At 36.1% G+C, this 23,112-nt stretch overlaps 1 protein-coding gene across 1 annotated transcript in view; it reads left to right on the top strand.

Moving 5' to 3' along the window:
* The window catches only part of LOC126833243 (dual oxidase), a 34,442-nt gene extending 15,903 nt beyond the window's left edge, over positions 1–18,539 (top strand). The window contains exons 2-22 of the mRNA XM_050564455.1: positions 4,535–4,615; positions 11,801–11,962; positions 12,348–12,535; positions 12,626–12,830; positions 12,907–13,073; positions 13,152–13,388; positions 13,480–13,671; positions 13,752–14,002; positions 14,093–14,294; positions 14,358–14,687; positions 14,773–15,072; positions 15,136–15,264; positions 15,347–15,550; positions 15,625–15,770; positions 15,850–16,013; positions 16,084–16,458; positions 16,550–17,064; positions 17,578–17,742; positions 17,832–17,987; positions 18,058–18,186; positions 18,293–18,539. Of these exons, the coding sequence (XP_050420412.1) occupies positions 4,535–4,615; positions 11,801–11,962; positions 12,348–12,535; positions 12,626–12,830; positions 12,907–13,073; positions 13,152–13,388; positions 13,480–13,671; positions 13,752–14,002; positions 14,093–14,294; positions 14,358–14,687; positions 14,773–15,072; positions 15,136–15,264; positions 15,347–15,550; positions 15,625–15,770; positions 15,850–16,013; positions 16,084–16,458; positions 16,550–17,064; positions 17,578–17,742; positions 17,832–17,987; positions 18,058–18,186; positions 18,293–18,421 (4,427 nt within the window). The 3' untranslated portion in view covers positions 18,422–18,539. The remainder of the gene's footprint in view (positions 1–4,534; positions 4,616–11,800; positions 11,963–12,347; positions 12,536–12,625; positions 12,831–12,906; positions 13,074–13,151; positions 13,389–13,479; positions 13,672–13,751; positions 14,003–14,092; positions 14,295–14,357; positions 14,688–14,772; positions 15,073–15,135; positions 15,265–15,346; positions 15,551–15,624; positions 15,771–15,849; positions 16,014–16,083; positions 16,459–16,549; positions 17,065–17,577; positions 17,743–17,831; positions 17,988–18,057; positions 18,187–18,292) is intronic.
* The last annotated feature ends 4,573 nt before the right edge of the window (positions 18,540–23,112 follow it).

The following is a 23,112-nucleotide window of genomic DNA, read 5'->3' as shown; positions in this document are numbered from 1 at the left end:
CTCACAACTCTTTGTACACTATTATCAGGTTACACTGCTTTTATCGCGTGCATAAATCTGTAGCCTATCCCGACCCGGTTGTACACTGGAACGATATTGTACGTTTGCAAATGGGAACATTATTTTCCATATAAGTCTACCGAAGGTCGACGGTAGGCCACGCGTATTAGGTATATGTATCAGCACATTATTAATTCTTCAGCGGTTACTCATCCTGCTTTCAGTGCTTACACGGCGGCGGTCGTGTACACAATCCTGCCGCCAATTATTTTTTATAAGCGATCAATTATCATCACAATAATAATTCGTTTGTCATTATTTCATTCTCGATCACGATCTGCGATCAAACCGACTTTTACAATATCATATTCTGTTATTATATCTAATTCTATTCGTACACTTCAGTATTATATTTATTTTATACATAATGTATCGACAAAACACTTGAGTGGTTTTACCCATAACTGCTATAGCATCATGAGTCATTGCGTTTTTTTTTTAAACTATAACTGTCAAACTTAAACTTAATTGATACCTACCAGGTCAAACGGCGCCTCGGGCAAACTCTACTTCAAAATGTGTCTCAATCGAAGTTGTTTCAAAATCAAAACATAACGTCGTCGTTGAACGTGCGTTTAATAACGAAAATGTTTTAATTTTTTCTACATACTCATTTCCGGAGACTTAAACAGCCGACGCAATGGTGGGTGGCCCAACAAGTACTCCTATACAAAATCTCCACTGCTAGTGGTCGGTAAATACAATTAGGCTGACAAATGTATAGAAAAAAATGCTTAGGTATACAATAACCAAACCAAGTTTATTTTTTATAATAAAATACAGTTATTTTTAATAATTCAATCAACACCGTCAAAGAAATTGCAAACACAATATTTGGGTATAATTATTTTAGCTAACCGTTATGGCCGTATCGGGTTTGACTATTTTGATAGCGCACGAACAAAGGTGATTGTACGTCATGTCAAATCGAAAATTAATCATATCAATTGTCAGATCACTGACAAGTAATCTACTAAGTACGGGTTTTGCTTGGTACTTGCGCAACGCGTCCACGTGTTGGCGACAGGAGCCGAGAGAAGGCATGATAATGGGGACCGTCCGGTGTTTGCACAGATCCACGGCAATCCTTGGATGGAAATACTATTTTTATAAAAAAAAAAAAACGTCTAACCAGCAGTACAGAATTTTATAATTAAGTATTATATTCGAAATAACGCATGAACGCACGTGCGAGTCTCGTCGGTCGGTTCAACATGGCTGTTATAATGCCTAGATAATATTTGCTTTCGCCATTTTTTTCCCCGAGCCCAGAGGTCGCTACTGAAATTACAGGTTTACACTTTACACCAATCGCACATAATTACACGTTCCGGAGTTATCTAATTACCGGACAGAAAAATAAAGTTTTTGACAAATCCAAACTTGACAAAAAAAAAAACAGTTTCTCGGAGAATATTCGTTTGGGTTCGATCCGTTAATTTAAAATACCTAACAGCATTACTAATTGCACATGGTTTAGAACTAGGAGATGACTGATGCGAGAGACCTTGACTTATATTAACTGAATCGACGACCAAAATAGTTATGTTCTCGAGCAGCCGTCGGCTTAGTCACCGCGACCGAATAACGACGTCATAATATATATATATATATATATATATATATATATATATACATAGGTATATGTATATATTTTAATTATCTTTTGCTCAGACGAGAAGTGAGAACTTAACGTGTGGGTCACGACTCACGGCTGTAATGATAATAATAATAATAACATATTACAAAATAAAAAAAACATCCAATTCCAGAGCACTGCTCATTGGTTTTCAAGACATTTTTGCTAAGGACGTTTAAGCCGGTATTTTTTTGTTATTTCGACAGCCGACTACTTATTTATATATATATATATATATATATATATATATTATATATTACTGTGTTGTGTGTCTGCATGTCTACGGTTCTCCCCAAAAACCGCTTAATCTTAACCGTCGTTTGCCGTCGTTTTACTTATTATTATCCGCCACTATGTTACTATAGAGATTGCAATCCACGCAGAGGTCTTGTCCCATTTTGGCTTTTATTCGGCCAAACCTTGGGACCTAGAAATTTGACTCGCACGTATTAGGCATAGGCCCTCGGGTACCGAGATCCCGCGCTGAACTCGATCGCGATAAGACCTGTTAAATATATTGCACCGATGTTAAAAAAGAAAACATTCAAATTTTGTTTACATCAGTTAACACTACGTAGTAGATACTGAAATTGTTCCATTTCCTTGGTTTAATTAAAAGACCGTCACGAACCGACTATACGGGTGTAATTTTCCAGAACGATAAAAAACAAACAAGAAATGAAATAAAGTCTCCCGTTATGTTATACTGCGAGTCGGGCAATTTGGCATTAAAACAACACCGAAAATAAAAAAGTATTTTAAAATTTATTTTGTTTTTTTGAATTAAGATTTAGTTATTCAGCGTTAAAGTCACCGTATGCATAGCAAAGCGTTATATTTCGTATATTATGTATCTTTAAGAAAGCTGCACGAAGAACATGGCATGATATTATACAAACATATTATACCCTGTTCTCCAGAGGAATACTAGGAATCGCATTGATAGAATAACTATTTGCAGTGTTAATTTATATGACCTAAATCATTGGGTTTCGACATTGGCGTTTGTAATGTGAACTAAAACTAAACTCGGATGAAAACATGTATAATAAACGCACGTTGTTCATTTGCATAATATTATTAAACGTTTCGTTTAGGTAACTAGCTCTGATACGCTTTTATATGTACATAGATACTATATTGATCGCTGCTAAACATACTGAACGTGTCCCATAGCGAGGACGATATGCAATCTATTTGCATTATCAAATGTGCACGCCGTAGTATTATTATATGTTGTTGTTGTTAGAATGCATATACCTATTTAATGAATTTATTAACTCAACGAGTAGGCAATGCTTAACACATAGTGTTGTACACGGGAAATGGAGTTTAACCCTTTTATCAAACGTGCACATTAATCTCTCGGTCGGCGACTTAACACGGTTTTCGCTGGCCTATATGCCTGGCGAAGACACGTTTGCGATTCACACCTAGAGCTTGCCACACGGTTTGTATATAAATATATATATAGGTAATTATTATTAAGTCTGGTCATATGCAAATCAGACAAACATCAGGTATAGTGGATTGCTCTTAAACGGTTATACCGTGTACCGCCGTGCGAATAATTGTCCTTAAGGTATAAATAACATAGCACATATATAGTAGATACACCCAAGACAAGACGGTACCTACGTTAAATTGAATAGCTGGCCTAGATGGTCGGAGGGGCCGCAGGGGCATTCATGTATATACCTATTATACGTATAGATTAGTCCTCAAGATAAACCTATTGGGAACGATAATAATATTATAATAGCCCGCAACACCGTACAAATCACAATATTTACAGCCGACAATCTTCGGTACGATCATCGCACCCGTGGCTTACATTAAGACACGGGCATTGTCCGCATATAATATGTATAATGTACACTAAACGGTATCGATTTAACAGGCGTACCGCCCGCCGCGTTCGTGGTCGTGTATTATATACCGCTACATTAATTAAGAACAAAAAAAGACCATTATTTTTCGATTTAGATTTACACATTTTTTTTTCATAAACTCTTAGATAGGTTGGCCGATCGGTTGTGTAAGCCGCTGTGTCTTAAGATTGTAAAGTCGCGAAGGAATCCGCCAGAGAGAGAGAGAGAGCTGAACGTCGCACGACAGTAATGTACCGTCATTATGGTTATTGTAATGATAATAATAATAATAATAATTACACTATAATATATATAATGTACGGTATATAAATTATATTAGCCGATGACAATTGTACGATATAATATTATTATTATTGCGACAGAATCTAATGAACGCTATAAAGTCTCCAGCTTTTAAGTCTCCGGGTTTAGGCGACCTCGGCCATATTGTACCGTGTGTTACCGTACCCCATCGCGCGCCTTTATGACAATATAATGCTATTATTACACCCGCGCATATATTATACTTAAGACGGCGGGAAAACTACAACAAGAATATATTGTGTTTACACGATCTCTTCCAAACGAATCGTGACGATCGTTTGATTTCCTCGATCATATGCAACACACAGCCGCGGCCATAAGACGTATCCGAGCGAAATTACCTCATCTTCCATCGTCGACGTACTTACCTCGTGCGTTGTTACTTAACCGGCATCGTTGTCGTCGTCGTCGTCGTCCTTTAGGGCCCAGAGATTTATTTTTTATACATATAATATTTATATATTTTTTTTATATTAATGGCGTTTGTATGAAATGTTTACGTGAGCTCATTAAGGTCATTGTCGAAAACAACCAGGTCGCCTGGACTGACATACCGTGTTTTGTCGTTTCACCGCGACGCACTTTGCTGCGCAGCTCTTTGAAAAATATTTATTTATTTTTATTTTTATTCTGATTGCAGAAAAGAAATTCAGCTTCACGGAAAAACAGCGGTACGATGGTTGGTTCAACAACTTGGCGCATCCCAACTGGGGTTCGGTTGGTGAGTAAAAATACCAGTCAATCCAGTCTGAAGGAACTCAACTATTCTAGTCCCTTTATATCCTCTATGGCTTTAACGAACAGTGTTGGTAATTTTCATCGACTGTGTTATTCTTCATAGCTAAAATATCGAGTGGATATTGGAAACTGTTTAAAAAAAAAAATTATTACCATTGACCAACAATACCTAAAATGACAGATAGGGGGATCTAAAGTACAAAAAATATGTACTATTATGAAAATTTAGTAGTATCAAATACAATAGCAGACACGAATGACGTTAAATACACTGAAAGAAAAAAAAAACAAATCAATGGAGACGTTTACCATTAGATACTTTTATATATTACATTATATTATTAAAGCATCTTGGTGGGACAGGAGAACCTAAATTCGTTAAAATTGTTCTATAATGTAAATCCAAGAACCTTGATTGCTCGTTAATATACATGTATACACGTATGGAAAATAATTGGGAGTTCAGCTAAATCACCAGCAGGGTTACTTGCGGTATTTAGACATGGCCCTGTCAACTAGGTCGTCAATACTGACCTGTGGATACGGACAAGAGCCCGACTGATACGAACGAATAGATTCCTAGGCTCATTCATTCTTTCACTTCGCAGAAAAGGTTTTAAGACCGATTGATAAGCCACTCCGTCTATCTATCAATCTCGATTCCATTCTTCCCAGTGTGCCACTCCTATTCCTTCGATATCCACACCGTTCTTTTGGTGGTAGGCCGCACCAATTGGTGCAAGCTCCTTCAGGATTTCATTAAAAATTATAAGCCTTACTGACATATTTTAAGAGCCTGAAGTTTAGAAGGATTTGAACTTCCCTTCCCCCATGTAGTTGCGCCAATGGCCACACCTCACAGGCAGCCATATCACTCGACGTTTGTCTTGTAGCTGCCCCATACAGCTTTGCTAGTATACAGTAATCTATTTCTAAGCTCCAATCGTGTTTAGCTATGGTAGCTCTATAGGGCATTTTTAAATGACAAGACTTGCTCCTCAGAGGTGCCATAGGATCGTTATTGTAGATATTCCCTCACTTATTCCGAAATCCACTATTTGCAGTAACATCTGTCCTAACATTTTGAAGTATATAGCCCACCACAATTTTAAAACTTCATTTTACAATAGCATCTGATTGGCGCTCGCTGATTTCGCTTCAGTCAAAGCGTAGGTGTAGTTTTATCTAGGAACCTTCAAATCCAGTAAATTCCAACCAGTCATTTCATCACCGGCACCGTTGGAGAATTTTTTTTTTTATAACTTTAACGAGTCACTGCCGTCGTGTACCTTTTTCTCGATGGAATCATATCATTATCGATCACGGTTGTCCGGGAATGGTTTGTAGGTTGCGAGATCTAGATCTCCGGCATCGTTAATAATGTCTACCGTCAATGCCGCCAGCAGGACGCGCACACTTTGCAGACTCCAAATGATAATATAATAATGTTGATTGGAATCAAATCTCCTGTTAACCGAGAAGGTTACCGTGTCGGCCTCTCCGTATTCACCAAACTACCGTCCTACGTTGTCATTGGCGATAATTTTTTTCTTTAATTTTCCTTTTACCTTCGCCGTCAAAGGTCTGCCAGGCCGACGGTTATTTCCACCGAGTTTCTACTGAATTACACTTGTCTTGTGTTTGCGGTTTTGCAAGTCGTGACCAACGAATCTGAATTTGTGTTTGATTGCACGCGGTTTTTCGTTTGTACATAGTAATAATAATAATACGATCAAACCATCATATAATGGAATATTATTGTGATCCAATGCCACAGACCCGCCGACCGAAAGACTAAGATATTATATTAATAACACATCAAAAATTATATTTCCAACGAGAAACAAACTTCATCGTCTTCCAAAACGCAAGTCGATTTTCACAACAATTTGGCAAAAAACAAAATTGACAGAGTTTTTTTATTGAGCGATTTCCTGTGTTCGTCAAGGGGATTCTTAAATACAAAACTCCTTAAAAACCGACCGCATGCAACCCTCTTAAGACTTGGTTTATTTTTATTTGAAACAACATTTTTTATTTTTTTATTAATATAATTGAGTTATTAAGTCAATTATTAACGCATCGATTATTTTCTTGTAAATATCATTAGGTTATTAAATCTGTATCATTATCCACGAGCGACTAATGTCATTGTGATTATAATATGGTATTTACAACTTCATATTATTATAATTACAATTTTAATATCAATCTACATTACAGTATATTATGTACACATACAACCGCTGGACAGAAGCCGGTGTTACATGTTATTACGATTTATTAGTCGACCTTCGTAGACAATGAGCTAAAATTCAATTACATAACTTACAGGAAGTAAACGCGTAACTTTAATTAATTTTGGCTCGACAAACGATCTGGGTTTGATCAAATAAAGTCCAAATATTGATTCAATTTTTTTTTTTAACTAGTAGTTATTAACATATTTTTGCCGGATACTTGTTGAGTGTTCACCGGTCAGCCCACTATTCCTGAACTGGACATATTATTATACTAGCCACCCACCGCCAGAAAAATATCATGTGCACACATGTGTTATTTTATGGCCCACGTGAACTTTTTTTTTTTTAAACTTCTGCAAAGTAACTAAGTAACGGCTGCCCCAAACGATATAATTCGGTGTTCGGATAAAATCAACAATTTTATATCGGCTACAACCATCTTTCTAGGTTCTAACCTAGGTCATACTATTTATAGATTGCAAAAACAATAATCAGTATCAAATTCTAAAGATAATTGTTGGTGTTAATTACATAACGATTGTACACACACACACACACACACCTAAAAAATATAACATTAGCATTGATAAATTCTGTAGTGTTTGAGTAAAGGTGGATGAGTGGGAAAATTCAAATTTGTGGTAATTTGTTTAGAATATTTTCAAAAAAAAAAATTGTTTACGTTTGGGCATAACAGGGTAAGTCGTAGAATTTTAAACCTTAATATTGCTATGTAAAAAGGGGATTAATCGATACTGAAGTGATCTAGTTTTCCCAAAAAAGGATAACTCATTTATCTCTTTATGCACACAGATATACCATCACATATCGAGTCTGTGCTAAACAAGTCAAGTTGGCTTATCTCTTTATGCACAAAAATTATATTGACATAACTTGTTTTTGCATAGAGGTATCTCGAAACAAATTTTATAAATTAGACTAAAACAAGTTTTATTTGCACTTTTCGTAAAGCAGCAAGTATAGACTTATTCCCCTTTACCTACACACGACAGAATTATAATAGAAAATTCGTGAAATATGAGCTAATGCTTGAAGCAAGATATTGTGCTTAGGCTTTATTAAATAAATCGAGTAAACGAGTAAAAAATAGAGTAAACGAGTAAATAAATAGAGTAAACAAGTTAATAAATAGAGTAAACAAGTAACCTAATCTAGTTAGAGAGTAAGTAAATTGATTAAATGAGTAAATAATTTAGCGTGACGCAAAAAAAATGTCTCTCAAAAAATCAAACGAATTTCCTTGGTCGATCGCATCTAAGTATATAATATTATTTTCATTGTTATTATTACTTAATAATCGTTGGACCGGCTAGTGTGTAGGTGTAGACGTAGGAAAAAATATATATTATCATAAAATCTTTAATTGCCAACGATCACCGACACCGTTTAAAGTAATCGCGTGCGAGTATAATAATAATAATATGTACTGTTTCCACTCCTCACAAATTTCAATGTAATCGTTATGTCATTCCCGGATTTAAATTTCTAACGAAGAAACTGCATCGATACCGCCTCGGTGTTATTATTGTGGTTTTAGATTTTTTTTTTCCACTTCCGAAGGCCACTCTGTTTCTGGTACGAAACTGAAGCAAGGTCGTCACTCGGGTTAGCGTTGCATAAGCTATTCCATCACACATGTAGGCACGCCGCTTTTGTATATAATTGGGTTCACCGAGCTGATTTTTTTTTTTTACATTTTTTTTCTATTTAATGGTCGACGAAACAATCGGTTTTTTGCACTCGGCGCTCGCTGTCGTGGGCGGACACCATTAATCTTTTAACCGGTACATAAAATTTACAATAATAATTACATCCCTGTTCTGTTGTTTTAGTTCCCGGCCACCTAACAGCCGCCTAATGTGCCCCTTCGGGCGTTAGCGAATTGTAATAATAATTATACTTATTATATTTTTACCAACATCACGATAACAAATGTTTATTACCGCAGTGAAAAAAAAATGTAAATTTATCGTAATTAATGACCGAAAAGAGAAACTGGGTTTGTTTAGGTACTTCTTTTGTTATATGTTAAAATACAATACTTTGGTGCATCGCTTGGATTCGCTTGTGAGCTTAACACAGTGCTCGAATTGGAAAAATTAAAGTAGAGGGATATTTTTAGTTAAAAAAAAAAAGACACGTACTTTTTTATCCTTAAAAAAACCACCACTCATTCCCTGGACATAACTTTGTCCGTATTCGTGTCGTTAATGATGCAAGTTTAACAAGCTAATAGTTAAATGGGTAAAAAACGCGAAGGCTGCGTAAGATAACTATGTATTATTTACCTTTTAAAACGAGATCGTCTCACACAGTTCGCACAATATTGCGCAATAAAAAAATTAATAATAAATATTGATCTCAATGTTAGTTAAAGTAATAAATATATGCATAATGTACACCTTCCGGCCAAAATGATGACACGTCTCGTACAGTAATCGGATTTCGGTAATTTATATTTTTGTTTAAAAAAGAAAGACTGTTCATTTTGTGCGGTTTTCCGATCTTAGGAAAAATGTAAGCTGTCGAATTTATTACGGATAAAAAACGAACTTTTAAAAAATCAGGGATTTCAAGGAAAATCACACAATTACATCTGCATTTGCAGATAAATTCAGATTTTTTTTTCATTTTTATCTATCTTTCGGCGTGACCGATATTGACGGTTATGAGGTCAACCGGTGTGTGCCTGTTGCAAAATAATAATTCATTATTGGATCGATAAATTTTACTCTACGGCTCTGTTACACGTCATGCAAGTTTTGCTGTTTCGCCAGGACATACATGTTATAATATTACAATGTTTGTAACGTAGGACCTATCCCCGTTCTGGGTAGTACAACATGTCGCCTCTAGGGTCGACCCAAAAGGTTTTTCGTGGGAATTTATTTACTATGACGTATTCCGTAAGCTTCAACAGACTGCGGTCAATGTCGTCGGATCGGTCGGGCCAGTAGATACAATTATCGGACTTATCATTTTCACAATATTTGACCGGAGGCGATGCGTCGACGCCCCGAAAATCGGCCTCGGAAATCGGTTGCACACGGTGGCCTCGAATCGTTCAACTCGCCATCGATGGACGTTTTTCACTTTAATCTGCTCACGTGTGTTACACATGTTAGGATAATATATTAAATCGGTTAATTGCAACGGGCTTTGTTTATGTCTAATGGCTGGCTAACACTTTTTGGTAAAAAAAAAAGTCAGACCAGTTGTTCATTTTATTTATTTACTTATTTACTCTATTTGTTTGCTAATTTACTTTATTTCTTTACTCGTTTAATCTATTTCTTTACTTTCTTACACTAAAAATAATAAAATTGTGTGAAATTTTTAGTTCAAACAAGGAGTGCTTAGGTGCCCTAAAACATATTCATACATGTTTCTCTTTAAAAAAAGAGGAATTTTTACTAAAAGTTTGGCTAAAAATAAAAATATTTTTTAACAGAGTGATTGGCTAACAATGATCCGGTCAACATCTTAAAAGATATTAAACTTTTCTTTTAACTTTTTATTAAAACCCAACAATGATAAATTTAAACATATTCAGCGCTGATCGGCACTGACGATGGCGACATAGATGTCGAAATACAAAGTTCCACGAAGTTATTCTGGTTTTTATTTATAAACTATTCTTGATTTTTTTTTTCATACTTTTAGTAGTCCGAGCATGGTATATGTGTTTCAACAATGTAACCCCATGTATCCGAGCGGTTTTTTTTATTGTACCTACATTTCTAACGGCTCTTAAGACTATAAAAAATAACAAATTACGTCGGGTAAAAGGGCCATTGACATTTCAACAATACGAACACTACTCGTTGCCGTTTATTTTCTCTTTTGTGTTATTTCACTGTTCTTAGAGCCCGAGGATAATAATTTTCGACTTGCTGACATTAAGCGCACACGAAAATCGCACGCTTATTTTAAGGATAAATTAATTGATATTTTCGGTACGGTTCGTGTGAAGTTTTTGTTGCCTGCAGAAAGTGTACCGAGTCGAAGCTATTGAAATGCATTGCGTCGCTGCCGCAAAACCATATAATACCATGATGCAATACACTGCAACCGAGTGTAAAATTGATACAATAACAATAATAATATAATCGTGATAAACTTTCTGCGTCCCAATAACAAATGGGCGCTATTATTTTGTCGTTTATAAAAAAAAAATCCTTTTAAAAATTACTTTGGTCGTGATCGTAAAGTTGGCCGAGCAAAGCGTGCAACCGCGGCAATGAGTGTACGTCTAATAAACTATAAAGAGTAGCTAATGTTGATTGTAATTGTTTTACTTACAGAACTGAGTGTCAATTAAAACGTTATTACTGTTCTCGAGAGAAGGAAAAAAAAGAACGGCTTTTATTTGTATAATATAATTACCGTAACCGACCGTGACACTCGATACGATTAGGGTTTAATCGATACAGACGTTATGTGTGTGTTTGTTTGCAACTTAGTGTTTTTTTTTAAGAACGAATACGATTGTGCAATTACGCTATTAATTTTAAGACGGCCATTATATTATAGCCCCGATGGTGTTCGAATAAGGCGTAAGGTTAAAACGAACTCTTGAACTGGATCTCTCGGTTTTTTTTTTTTAATTCTTTCTTTTTCTCGCCGTTTGCGTGGCGCATTCTTTTGTCGTAACACTTAACACACGCGTGCACACACATTATTCGACTCGAAACACAGCAAACAATAGTCAGTTGATTTGCCGCTCCTTAGCCCAATTTACGAATAGCAAACGCCGAACGGCCTCGGCGGTCGACCGGTGTCGTGTTTACCATTTACGTACTTTGACAATAAATTATATTATTAGAACATAATATGCATTTTTTTTTTCATTCATTCATTCCTAACTATTCACACCGATCACGAATGGTTTTTTTTACTTACAGACAGCCAAATGACGAGGAAAACGCCACCCGCGTACTCAGACGGAGTGTACATGATGGCCGGCCAAGACAGACCGAGTCCCAGGAAGTTGAGTTCATTGTTCATGAAAGGATCGGACGGTTTGCCGTCGTCCCACAACCGGACAGCTCTGTTGGCGTTTTTCGGTATGCGAAAACAAAATAATAACCGATTTTCTCCTATTCCAGAAGGAACAGCAATTGAATCGTGAACACGTTTCATGGTATCTACCCACTCTTAATCTCAACTAAACGATTCACGCGGTTCACCAGCTGGTAGTTTGTAATAATGAGAAGTGATTAGAGATAAAGAAGGATGATAAGAGATAATGAATGATGATAACAGATAGTGATAAGAGATAAGGGACTATGATAAAGAGGGATACGTCTGGTCGGTTTTAACTGACCACTGGCCATAAAACGTGTTCATCTTAATACAATCAGAGCCCAACATCAATTTTGCATCGATTATTTGATTATGGTTTGTGTTTGTGCGATCGCCATAACTGATTGTACGCATTTTCTCGCACAGGTCAAGTGGTCAGCTCGGAAGTGGTGATGGGCAGCGAAAGCGGATGTCCCATCGAAGTGCACGACATCGAAATAGACAAGTGCGACGACATGTACGACCACGAGTGCGAAGGTGGAAAATCGATACCTTTTCACAGGGCTGGTTACGACCGAAACACCGGTCAAAGTCCAAATACACCGAGACAACAGGTGCATACATATTGTGTTTAACCCTTGCTATTTGTACGACACGAGTCGCTCGGCTTGTAGATTTTTTTCACCCACGATCGTTTTCTATAGATCAACCGAGTTACCAGCTGGATCGACGGCAGCTTCATTTACAGCACCAGCGAAGCGTGGGTGAACGCCATGCGATCGTTTAAAAACGGCACACTGCTGAGCGATTCGGCTTCTGGATTTCCAGTGCGCAACACGAAACGAGTGCCGTTGTTTAACAACCCCGTTCCTAATATTCTTCGGACCCTAAGTCCGGAAAGGCTCTTCTGTAAGTCACGGGTATCCGACGCCCTTTTTTTGAATTGCACGCCAAACCTCTATCAACCGTGTCTTTGTGCTTTCAGTGTTAGGAGATCCCAGGAGTAATCAAAATCCGGCGTTGCTGTCGTTCGGAATACTGTTGTTCAAGTGGCACAATGTACTCGCCGGCAAGGTACAACAAGAGCATCCCGACTGGTCCGACGAAGAAGTCTTCCAAAAAGCCAGACGTTACGTCATAGCCACTCTTCAGGTTGGGAATTTCACACAAAAGTCCTATCCCTGATCTAATCAATCGTTGTAAATGTTTTTTTTTCTTTTCCAACATTAGAACATCATAGCGTACGAATACATTCCTGCGTTCCTGGGCCAAGAGCTACCAGAATACACCGGGTACAAGTTGGACGTGCACCCCGGTGTAAGCCACGCGTTTCAGTCGGCCGCATTCCGTTTCGGACACACGTTGATACCGCCCGGGATATACAGAAGGGACGGGAAATGCAATTACAGAAAAACGGCCATGGGCAATCCGGCATTGAGACTTTGTGCGTACTGGTGGGATTCCAGCGTGAGTGTATACACACGAGACCGACAAACCTAATCTCGTTGACTACCGTCTCGTTATTGGTATTTTAAAATATTTTTTTCTTCTAAAACAGGACGTCATGTCCGACAGCAGTGTCGAGGAATTTATGTTGGGAATGGCTTCTCAGCTGGCTGAACGCGAAGACGCGGTTCTGTGTTCGGACGTCCGGGACAAATTGTTCGGACCCAACGAATTCTCCCGGAGAGATCTAGGAGCCTTGAACATAATGAGAGGTCGAGACAACGGATTGGCCGATTACAATACGGTAAGTGTTTCAAAGTAGATTCGAAACGAAACGAGGAAATCGGCAAAAACTCCCGTGTTGATGACACTGGTAATTCGTAGATTAGAACGTATTTCCAACTTCCCAGAGTTGAGAAATTCGAAGACATCAACGAGGAACTGTTCGAACGTCACCCGGCGTTAGCTGCGAAATTAGAAGAAGCCTACGGCAGTGTCGACGATATTGATTTGTACATCGGCGGAATGCTGGAATCCAAAGGCGGTCCCGGAGAATTATTTACCGCCGTTATACTGGATCAATTCGTTCGGATTCGGGATTCGGATCGGTTCTGGTTTGAAAACAGAAATAACGAGTAAGTGAAATAATAATCCATGTGCATCAATGTATATTTTGTTGTTGCGGTGTACCTAATTGTCATAAATCGTCAATGTTCACACAACAGGATGTTTACGGATAAGGAGTTCGAATGGATTCGGACTGTGTCTCTTTGGGACATAATAGTCAACTGCACCGACATAGAGCCGGACACAATACAACGAGAAGTATTTTTCTGGAACGACGGAGATCCGTGTCCGCAACCTGGCCAAGTAGAACCGTCCACGTTGGAACCGTGCTCGTATTTGAAGGGGTTCGATTATTTCGAAGTAAGCTCTCACTCGGTATTTTGTATGTACTAGATTTTAATTTCTTAATTTATACTTTTCTAGGGAAACGAGTTGGCCTACATATACGTTTGCATATTCTTGGGCGTGGTCCCGCTTATATGTGCCGGAGCTGGTTACGGTGTTGTCAAACTCCAGAACAAACGAAAGAGACACTTGAGGATGAAACAAGAGGAGTTGAAATCCGGTAACAAGACACACGGTATAATGGTGGACAAAATGTCCGTCAGAGAGTGGTTACACGCGAACCATAGACGTTTGGTAAAAGTGAGGTTCGGACCTCAAGCCAATCTTCACACGGTTGACCGAAAAGGCGAAAAACTTAGATCGGTAAACTTTGAAAACTGCGATACAATTACCGTTGAAGAATCGCAGGTAAAGCTTGTACAAAATCAAATAATGAATACTATAATATTATTGATGAGTTAAGTGGCTTATTGAAAAAAATATATTCCTCCAGGCGGAAAGCGGAAAGAAAAAACGTCCGTTGGTGTTGATTCGTGTGCCGAAAGACCACGATCTCGTTCTTGAATTCGATTCGGTTGGCGAGAGACGGAAATTCGTCAACAAATTGGAAGCGTTCTTGAATTCTCACAAAAAGCACCTGGTGACAATGCAAGCTCCCAGAGATTTCCTGTTGGCAAAGGCTGAAACGCGCGAGAGACGGCAGAGAAGACTGGAACACTTCTTTAGAGAAGCGTACGCTCTGACGTTTGGTCTTCGGCCGGGCGAAAGGAAAAGAAGCGACGAGGACGGAGAAGTAATCAAATAAAAACAAAATCAATTTTTAGCTATATTAAATTTAAAAAAAAAAATGTTTTAGGTAGTAATGAGGACATCTTTGTCGAAAGCCGAATTTGCCTCGGCGTTGGGCATGAAACCCGACGCAGTGTTTGTCCGGATGATGTTCAATATTGTGGACAAAGACGGAGACGGGAGAATTTCTTTCCAAGTAAGTTCAGTCGGATAACCAATCGCGTTCAAGTGATGACAGCTATTCAATTTTTTTTTATTGTTGTTTTGTTGTGTTTTAGGAATTTTTGGATACCGTCGTGTTATTTTCTCGGGGTAAAACCGAAGACAAACTTCGGATCGTATTTGACATGTGCGATAATGATCGCAACGGTGTCATCGACAAAGGAGAATTTTCCGAAATGCTCAGGTCGTTGGTGGAAATCGCCAGAACTACTAGTTTGTCCGATGCTCATGTCACCGAACTGATCGACGGAATGTTTCAAGTGACTACTAGCAGTTTTTATTAATATAAAACAGTGTTGTAAACTTCTTTTGTTATTTCAAATTTGTTTCGCAGAACGCAGGACTGTCGAATAAAGACTTTTTGACGTATGCCGACTTCAAGTTGATGATGAAAGAATACAAAGGTGACTTTGTCGCCATCGGTTTGGATTGTAAAGGAGCCAAGCAAAATTTCCTGGACACTTCCACAAACGTCGCTAGGTAGTATTTCAATTTTACTCGCTCTATCTATTTATGGTATTTTGTTCTATTGGCGACAATTTGATTTTCCTGTTTAAAGAATGACCAGTTTTCACGTCGACCCATCAATGCACGACGACAAGGGGAAAATAAAGAGTCGCATAGACTGTATAGTAACGTACTTGGAAGAAAATCGACAAAACATATTTTACTTGTTCATATTCTACGTGATCACCATAGCGTTATTCGTTAAGCAATTTATATGTGAGTGTTAAGTTTTGATCTTTGTACTTAATTAAGTTATGTTGTGTATCATTTCATTGTGCTTGTACAGATTATTCATTTTTGGCCGAACACACTGATCTTCGACACATAATGGGAGTGGGTATAGCAGTGACGAGAGGTTCTGCGGCTGCCCTGTCGTTTGGCTATTGCCTCTTGTTGCTATCCATGTCGAGGAATTTGTTGACGAAACTCAAAGATTTTTCCATACAACAGTACATACCTTTGGATTCGCACATACCGTTCCATAAAGTGGTCGCTTGCACGGCATTTTTCTTCTCCATCATACACACCGTCGGTCACATCATCAACTTCTACCATGTTTCCACGCAGCCGCTTGAGAACATCCATTGCCTAACGTCGGAAATACATTTTTCTTCGGATTACAAACCGGGCATTTCGTTTTGGCTGTTCAAAACCATCACCGGTACGTGTGAATCAGAGTAGAGTACATGATATACTTATGCGTTTGTCGATCAATCTGTATCAAAAACCCCTTTTTATACTTACTATCGTAGGCATTACCGGAGTGTTGTTGTTCGTGATCATGATCACCATATTTACGTTCGCCCATCCGATCATACGGAAAAAGGCGTACACCTATTTCTGGTCGACGCACTGTCTGTATGTAGCCATGTATGTGCTCATGTTGTTGCATGGACTGGCCAGGATAACGGGACCGCCGACGTTCTGGAAGTACTTCATCGGTCCGGGCATCATATTCATTCTGGACAAAGTGGTCAGCCTGAGGACCAAATACATGGCGTTGGATATCCTGGAAACGGAATTGCTGCCATCCGACGTTCTGAAAGTGAAGTTCTATCGTCCGCCAAACTTCAAATACCTTTCCGGACAATGGGTGAGGTTGAATTGTACGGCGCTCAAGTCCACCGAATACCACTCGTTCACGTTGACGTCGGCTCCGCACGAAAACTTCTTGTCCTGTCACATCAAGGCCCAAGGACAATGGACGTGGAAACTGAGAAACTTCTTCGATCCGAGTAATATCAACCCAGACTTCCATCGGCCAAAGGTAGACTACAAGTAGTCGGCGTGGCGTTTCAACCACTCCAATGCATTTTTTCACAGAATATGTCTTATATGACTGAGGGTCAATCAAAAACAAATTTGATTTCTCCGCTTTCCTCTTTCTCCTGTCCCTGGCCTGCCCTACCCCACGGTCCATCCCTTCGTTTATTTCCTCTTTTGTGGGAACTCACGATAACGTCTGCTGCTACCTCCACTGCCCCTTCTCCTAACCTTTCCATCTCTTTTGCGACTCATCGTTTTACATTCTTTTTCTTCCTTCCCTCACTAACCTAACCTTCGCCGACATATCCATGTTAAATTCGAGTGTACCACACAGCAGATCTTATCTCTAATTCTAGAGAAAGTAAACGGAGTGATTGAGAAGGGTAAGGTAATGCAAGGTATGGCACAAGAAGTCAGCTGATCATAAGTCATATTTATGATCCAATGTCATTTTTCTTGAGGAAAAATATTGATTTTAAAGTTTCTCGTGTCTTACCACGTGCAATCGTTACAGATACGTCTCGAGGGTCCATTTGGAGGCGGAAATCAAGACTGGTACAAATTCGAAGTGGCCGTCATGGTGGGTGGAGGTATAGGAGTGACACCGTACGCATCCATTCTAAACGATTTGGTATTCGGTACGTCCACGAATCGTTATTCCGGAGTATCGTGTAAAAAAGTAAGTGGCTTTAGGCTTTGAACTTTAAGAATAAACTTAAGAATACTTTGATAATTATCATCTAATCCCGTTTTTTATTTGTTCGTAAGGTGTACTTTTTGTGGATTTGTCCATCGCACAAACATTTCGAATGGTTTATTGACGTTTTGCGGGATGTCGAAAAGAAAGATGTCACCAACGTGCTCGAGATCCATATATTCATCACGCAATTTTTCCACAAGTTCGACTTGAGAACTACCATGTTGGTGAGTACAACGAGTACAACATAACCTGACCAAACGTAACCTAATGGTTGTAATTTCGTTTGTTCCACAGTACATATGTGAAAATCACTTCCAACGACTGAGCAAAATGAGCATGTTTACCGGTTTGAAAGCGGTCAATCATTTCGGTAGACCAGACATGTCGTCGTTTTTGAAATTCGTCCAAAAGAAACACAGCTACGTAAGTTCACTCTTCGGGTGGCTTGAACATTTTTTTTTTTCATATTGGCCAAGTTTTTAAATTACAAATTAGAATATATATTGTATAATTGTATATTTTATTTCAGGTGAGCAAAATCGGAGTGTTCAGCTGTGGTCCGAGACCTTTAACCAAGAGCGTTATGTCAGCTTGCGAAGAAGTGAACAAAGGCAGAAAATTACCATATTTCATTCACCATTTCGAAAACTTCGGATAAACGCCATCTCTTGACTACGTCTCTAATTCTAATATATATATATATATATATATATATGTATTGTGATCTTTGGCCATTTTTAATTTAGGTGCCACATTTCCTAATTATTAAAAAATTAACATTGTGTATGTAAAATATTTTGTAATATCATTATTATTATTATTTTTTTTTTTATTATTATTACCTATTATAAAAAAATATGCCGAGTTATTTATTAAAAACAAAACAACGTCCATACCAATAAATAAACAGCTAACAAACATACTATTAGTGATAGGTAGTATTGTATATACGCATACATACTATAAAAATTGATTAAGTTTTGTATGTAGCTATAAAAAATTAGAAGATAAACAACTTTACTATGATAACGGCTATAATATAATTTTAAACGCGAAAATCTAATTTGAGTTTAAATGATTGCAGTAGATTTAGGTTTTTCGTCCTTAAGTATAAAGTGTTTAATAGAAGTTGTAGCTAATTAAATCATAGCCAGATTATTTTACAAACAATCTTGCCCACACATTTTAGAGTAATCGTTATGATTTATTCATTTTGTTACTTTATTAGAGGTAAATTTATATAAATCGTTATAAATGTTCTTAAATCTTTAAAAGTATACTGCCCTTAGGGGCAGAGGGGTTGTGATTTATTTACACTGCAACAGTCATTAAAGAAAACAACATGTTTTCAGTATGTTAATTTTGCTAACAACATGTTTCATGTTAAAAACATATCATACAATTCAAAACTATACAATTTGTGAAAAAATTTTGTATTTAGTACAAAAAATTAATTTTATTTAAAAATACAAGTCGAATACATAAATTATAAATAATTATCATAAACATTAAGGTTCTATTGTTTAAGAAATAAAGTAGTTCAAGCATTGCAATACATAAACAACTACAAAATATGTTAAGAAAAACAACTGGTATTCGATAGATAAACAATAATAATATGACACCTACAGGAATTTATCATTTGTTTAAATTACGGCAATCGCTGTGGAAAACAACTTGGGTTGGGTAAAAAAACAATAATGAAATATTGGATTTCAATTTACATGATAAATGATTTTACAAAAACTCCTTGTAACTAAGTTATAACTAGAAAACATTTTTTATTTAGGAAAATATTAATTGTATGTAAATGTCAAAAATAGGTATTCACCACAATTATTATAATAATATTATATTATATTTAAACAAATTAAAATTTGCAATAATTTATATTGCAATAGTTTTTGAGAAAAACAACTTGTTATCTATAAGAAAAAAATAAAACTATACAAATAGTTGTAAAATACTGTATATTATAATGTAAGAAAATAAATCGATGGCTTTTGTGTAAACATAAGATAGAAATCAAATTTTAAATGTAAGTTATATGACTAATGGTGTAAAATAGCATACATTGTTATAGTATGTTATGTGATTATATTATAGCTAGAAGACTTTTCATTTTTTTACGATGCTACAGTGATTTCAGAAAAAAATTGTCAAACACTTAAGTACACAAACGATATAGGAAATATGAAAACAACTTGTTTTTTCTAAAATCTTTTAAGTCACATGTCGGCCACTCAGTAGCCTCAGTACTAGGTATTATCAATCTGTATGAGCACACTTGTTTAGATTTAGGTAATAACATTAATTATAAGAATATAGCTAGTTCTACAACACTAGTAGGGGCTGCTATAAGTGTTATAATAGTAATTGCGTTTTGTATAATTAGACTTTATATTAGACATTTTTAAACCTCACTTGCAGTGTAAACCACGGGGCGGCGAAAGTTATGTCCAACCAATTACAATGTTTAATGTGGGCACAGAACATCAAAGACCATTGTCCGCTTTTGACCATTAAACGCTTGTATTTCAGTAATATTAAATGTACCCATTATTATCTTACCCTATTGTTAATATGTTGTTGCATTTCATAAAAATACAGTAAATAGAAAATTTTGTATTAAATCATTTTAACCGAGTGATGTTAAAGGGTTGCAATGTTAAGTGTATTGACAAAACAAAATTATAAATTTTATGTACAATTGTTTAGTAGCACTCGGCCGATTTATTTGTAAAGTTGCTACACTTTATCCAACCTATTTTATTAAAGGGCAAAATAAAGGCAATAATTGAAAACAATTTATCTAAGAGCTATTTTAAACATTTAAGCCAATTTATTAAAGAAAAAATAAATATTTTACGGTATACGTTTTAGGCTGGTTATAAAACTTTTAGTTAAGTTATTTGTTCTAACAGAGAAAAACAAAATCTATTTCGAAACAGATTTTTTCATTGTTTTTATTTTAAAAAAATAATACCTAGGTACTTAATCATAAGATTAACTTTATAACATTAAATTTTAGAAAATATGATATTGACCACCAAACATGTAAAATAAAATATTTCTTATATCATGTAAAAAAAAAAAAAAAAATTTACAACAAAAACTAAAAAAGTTACATTCTTAATTCGAAATTTGATAAAAAAAAAACTTCAACTCGGAAACTAATAAAAAACTAAAAATTCTAAAAAAAAATATTTTTGACTTACTGTAGACTGATAAAAAAAAAAGATCAAAGTAAATATATTCCTTCAAAATTCAATGTAATCTCTAAAATACAAAAAAAAGTGTTAAAATATCAACAGTTTAAGTCAAGCCATCCAAAGTTATTATGTAAAGAGGACTTGATCGACATACACACGTACCTACATTAGGTACCGATATTCAATAGATTTAACACCATAAAAAAAAAAACCAGTACAGTGGGGTCAGTGCATAGTGGGGACGGAACATAGTTGGGTCGGGGCATATTGGGGATGGGGAGGTCACAGGTTTACAGGAATTTTTAAATCTGAAAGTGATAAAATCACTTTCGAAAAAACGCTTCGATGCAAATCGGTAGTTAGTATTTTCAAGCCAGTACAGTCCAAACCAAGCACAGTATAAACCAGCAAAGTTAGAAAGTTTTAAATGAAGGTTCTGTATTTACAAATGAGCATCAAAGCGTTAATTTGAAAGTGATTTTATCCGAGAGGACTAGTACAGTAGAGTATTGGCATAATGTAATCAAAGCAATGAGGAAACGGAGAGGTCACAGGTCTACAAGAATTATTATAAATAAAAGTGACAAAATTGAATAAAATCGCTTTCAAATTAACGCTTTGATGCTCATTTGTAAATACAGAACCTTCATTTAAAACAATATGCCCCGACCCAACTATGTTCCGTCCCCACTATGCACCGACCCCACTGTACTGGTTTTTTTTTTTTTGCAAAAACTTAGTGGACCAAATAACACATATACAATGTCTTGTTATATTTTGTTGGAATGGTCGACGATTCATGTTCCAATCGTTTGTACTCCATAGTTTAAATTATAATCGCTTATTCTCAATAAAATTAATATTTATGTGTTATATACTTCCATTAAAGCAATCTCACACAAACTATTTATACTTCATAGATTATATTATTTCAAAGCTATATTATACTTCTATTTTACTAGATTGACAATGTACAAAATAAAATGCAACTAAAAAAACCTTTTCATAGATACTTAAAATGTAAAGGGTGGGATAGTGAAACGAGTTTTACCATTTAAATACATTAGAAAATCGCCGTTTTACTGCCTCATCCTGTATATTAATTTCTTGTTATTTTCTAAAGAAAAATCGATTTTCTTACATTTAAATTAAAATAAATCGTATACTGGTACTGTGATGGAGAAAACAATAAATTTTACCTACATATATTACTTATTAGTTAAATATTACTAACGTGTATAGCCACTAGCGGTCGGCTGTTGCCTGTTATTTAACAAACACCTTTTATGGAGATTTTAAAAATTTTGTTTTTTTAATAATAGCATAGGAGCAGTATCATGATGTTCACGAGATTTGATCTAGTCATAAAATAAAATATTATCATTTATGACTTAATTATTATTAAAATTTATCCTAATAGTAATAGTACATAGTAATAAAATAATGAAATATTTTATACAAAATTAGAGCTACAAGTTGGTAAACTAAAAAATTAAAATTAGCACGAATCAGATTATCTAATATTAGACAATTCAAACAATCAAGCGTGAATCTCTTTAAATGAATAACAGTATAACAATATACAAAACATTAGTTTTCCTTTAAAAAAATTGTGTAATAAAAAATACATGTTGAGGCGGTATACTGCATAAAAACCAACACTTAATCTGAATCCAAAAAACAACAGTCCTCTTCATAATTTGCAGGTAGTTGGACCTTATATACTCATAGTTGACTTTCGGTACGGTAATATAACGCAGGCTATAAAATAACGAGATATCGACAGTGGTTTTGTCGTATCGTTTTTTTCCCAATAAATCGAGTGTCTACTATAATCAGTTACATGATTTAGTCGCCTGTGATATCATGTAATAAACACTATGTTATGATACCGATCATTGGGCCCTAACCTAATCTAACACGGATAGACGTTACCAACTGATAGTTTTTAGTGTCTGTTCGTTTCTCACATCTGGTACACTGGGTTTTTAGTTTTTAGTAAAAAAAAAAATGAACTTTGTGTAAACTTTAAGTCAAGAGTGGTACTTGAGCACAAAACCTAATAGTATCATTCTGCATAGATATAAATAAAATTGTTTTAATGATTTGATCAATTTTTTTTAAAGATTTTAGGTGT

This window comes from Adelges cooleyi, unplaced genomic scaffold (genome assembly GCF_023614345.1).
Source record: "Adelges cooleyi isolate 19-005CV unplaced genomic scaffold, UGA_ACOO_1.1 ACOO_flye_CR_arks_rails_tigmint_CR_PRNA_2, whole genome shotgun sequence".
NCBI classification, from domain to species: domain Eukaryota; kingdom Metazoa; phylum Arthropoda; class Insecta; order Hemiptera; family Adelgidae; genus Adelges; species Adelges cooleyi.
The sequence above is the reverse complement of the archived record's forward strand: the minus strand, read 5'-3'. Positions and strand labels throughout refer to the sequence as shown.